The sequence below is a fragment of the Phragmites australis genome, chromosome 8 (assembly GCF_958298935.1).
Source record: "Phragmites australis chromosome 8, lpPhrAust1.1, whole genome shotgun sequence".
In the NCBI taxonomy this organism is placed as follows: domain Eukaryota; kingdom Viridiplantae; phylum Streptophyta; class Magnoliopsida; order Poales; family Poaceae; genus Phragmites; species Phragmites australis.
The window spans coordinates 7,831,826-7,834,579 of NC_084928.1; the positions used below are offsets into that span (position 1 = coordinate 7,831,826).

The 2,754-nt window shown below is 47.9% G+C and overlaps 1 protein-coding gene across 1 annotated transcript; it reads left to right on the forward strand.

Moving 5' to 3' along the window:
• The first annotated feature begins 1,114 nt into the window (after nucleotides 1–1,114).
• LOC133926505 (blue copper protein-like) lies at nucleotides 1,115–2,365 on the forward strand. The gene is made up of 2 exons (XM_062372477.1): nucleotides 1,115–1,410; nucleotides 1,713–2,365. The coding sequence occupies exons 1-2, from the start codon at nucleotides 1,239–1,241 to the stop codon at nucleotides 2,114–2,116; spliced, it is 576 nt and encodes a 191-aa protein (XP_062228461.1). The 5' UTR covers nucleotides 1,115–1,238; the 3' UTR covers nucleotides 2,117–2,365.
• Nucleotides 2,366–2,754: the final 389 nt, after the last annotated feature.

The following is a 2,754-nucleotide window of genomic DNA, read 5'->3' on the forward strand; positions in this document are numbered from 1 at the left end:
TCAACGATACACGAAGGATACGCTTGGAAGGGTCCTAGTAGCTTACACCAATGTTACCTCGACTATAAAAGGAGAGAAGTGGTATGTCCAAACCATGCCAATTGAAGCCTACAAACAACATAGCAACTCGCTCCTTCAAGACCCACAGAATCACGAAACTCTAGATTAAGCCTAGTTAGATAGAAACCATATACCTATTGAAGATCCATGACAGAAAACCATCATTATCCAACTAGGGCTTAGAAACAATAACACGGAGAAATCCACATAGATTCTTAGGATAGATGAGATTTAGAGTTATTATTCTCTGGAAGGTCTGGACTTAGATAAATCAATATCTTCTTTATGATACTCTTCTGTGATATTCATGTATCTGTATTTTTACTTTTAATATTTTGGCAGTCATTTACAATCATGCCTTTAACCCAAATAATGAACTATCTAAGCTGTCACTCACCAAACACAATAATGTTATCAGGTTCAGGCATCCAGCTGCTGCGACTAGCATCTATATTACTTTAGACCTGACCACAAATAATATGCAGGGCTAGTAAGATCACAAATTATCTTTGACCCCAACGAGGATTGGGCTACACTTCTACTGATCCTCTAAAACAAATCTGCCTCAAATGACCTTGGAGGTAGATACTCTGATACTACTAAGTCACCAATGAAAGCCATGGCCAACCACAGACATGGCCAGTCTGGTGACAATGCCAAGCCACCAGTTACATTAATGTTGTGATCTTTCTTCTCCGTCCTTGCAAGAATAACGTCTGATGCGTGTTCACCATGAGAAAGATGTCGTAACTGAAAAAGGCGGCGAAAAGAACTTTACGACCATGCTAAACTTGTTTTCCGAAAGGTACCTAACCAACAAAAACAAAAACAAAAACAGAAACCTGATCGGTGCTAGAGTCGTTTCTAAGGCATTTCGTGTCGATACAAGCAGGACCAGAGGAGCTACCGAAAGCACTGGTTGAAAACAACGGAGTGGCTCCTACTTCTTCCTACTCCCAACTAACTCCAATGAATGCCACTTCACCAACTCCCAGCTGTTGTTGCTTTTCAAGAAGGGAAAAAACCCAAGTCTCCCAGCCGCTGCGACGTATTGTCACTCACAGTGGCATGTATATAAAGGGCTCGTGGCTTGAAATCTGCTCTGCATCTCAACAGAGTGGCGCATTGGATCTGCTTTCTCCTTGTTCCTGTTTGCTTCATCGATCCCAGCTACTGCAATGGCTTATAGTGGCGTGTCACTGTCCTTGGTCGCGCTGCTCCTCGTGAGCTGCGCCTCGGCGGCGGCGGCGGCGACCAAGTACACCGTCGGCGACACGTCCGGCTGGACGACCGGCTCCGATTACACCACCTGGGCCAGCGGCAAGAAGTTCAAAGTCGGCGACACTCTCGGTTAGCGCCATATAATCAAGCTGCTAACATTTACTTCCTCGTACTGACGTTCTCGCTGCTTCCGGGCTAGTTTATGGTGCGCTGATGCAGTCAACACAATGCATCATTCTTGCATTTTTTGTTTGTTTGTTTGGCTCTGTTTAGTGCACTGATGCTGTCCTACCAAACGTACGACCACAACAGCAGAACACTGTGCTAAACTGCTACACTTCACCTGCCCTGCTGCCCAATAACATCACAGTGCATTAGTGTATGTTGCACCGCTCATGCACGCCGCACGCGGCGCGTTCTGTTTCCTCCAGAGTTCAACTACGCCGGCGGGGCGCACACGGTGGACGAGGTGAGCGCGGCGGACTACGCGTCCTGCTCCTCCAGCAGCGCGCTCAGCAGCGACAGCACCGGCACCACCACCGTCGCGCTCAAGACCGCGGGCAAGCACTACTTCATCTGCGGCGTCGCCGGCCACTGCAGCGGCGGCATGAAGCTCGTCGTGGACGTCGCCGCCCCGGCGCCGGCCCCGACAACAGACACCCCGGACACCACGCCATCCACGACCCCGACGTCCCCCTCGAGCTCCGGCGTCACGCCCAAGACCCCGGTCACGGTGCTCGCGCCGCCGGCCAAGCAGTCCAACTCCGGCGCCACCGGGCTCAGGGCCGCAGCGTGGGCTGGGTTGGGTCTGGCCGGGCTCGTGGCCGTGTTCTAGGGCCGCGGCTAGGGTGGAGGCAGTGCTATTATTGTTAGGTCGCACATCATTTATTCATGTATTTGTTGAGGAGCTGAGGTTTCTTTTGATTGAGGGAACCGGTGCTTTTGCTGTGCTGGTGGCAGTAGCTGGATACTATGCTATCGTTTCTTTCATGCTTTTCTATCTTGTTTCTGTACGCTGAGCATTAATTTTCTATCTTGTTTCTGTACGCTGAGCATTAAAATGTGATTGGTTGTTCACAGAAAAGCAATTTGTCCCGTTGGATAAGTATAATTTTTAAAAATATTATTTTAGGTTGTCTAGTGGATACAGTCTGTTCTGGTGGGTGTAAATGTACGTTTACAGTCTAGCTCGGGAGGTCCGTAGTTTGGCCCGACAAACACTCTTGTATTCGCTCATGTAGCTAGGCATACTTATCAGTATCACAAAATTATTTTTATACAAGCAATCAATCATAATTTTAACTTTTACATCCGTTTATGTAATATTAGATTCGGTAAAAAATAGAAACTCAGCTCAACCTGTTCAAATAGATACTCAACAAATATGTTAAAAAAATATGAGCATGGGTAACTGTCAGAGGGTGAACTCCTATTGCAGGGATCCCGAGGGACCCCTTTTTGAGATTCGGTCGG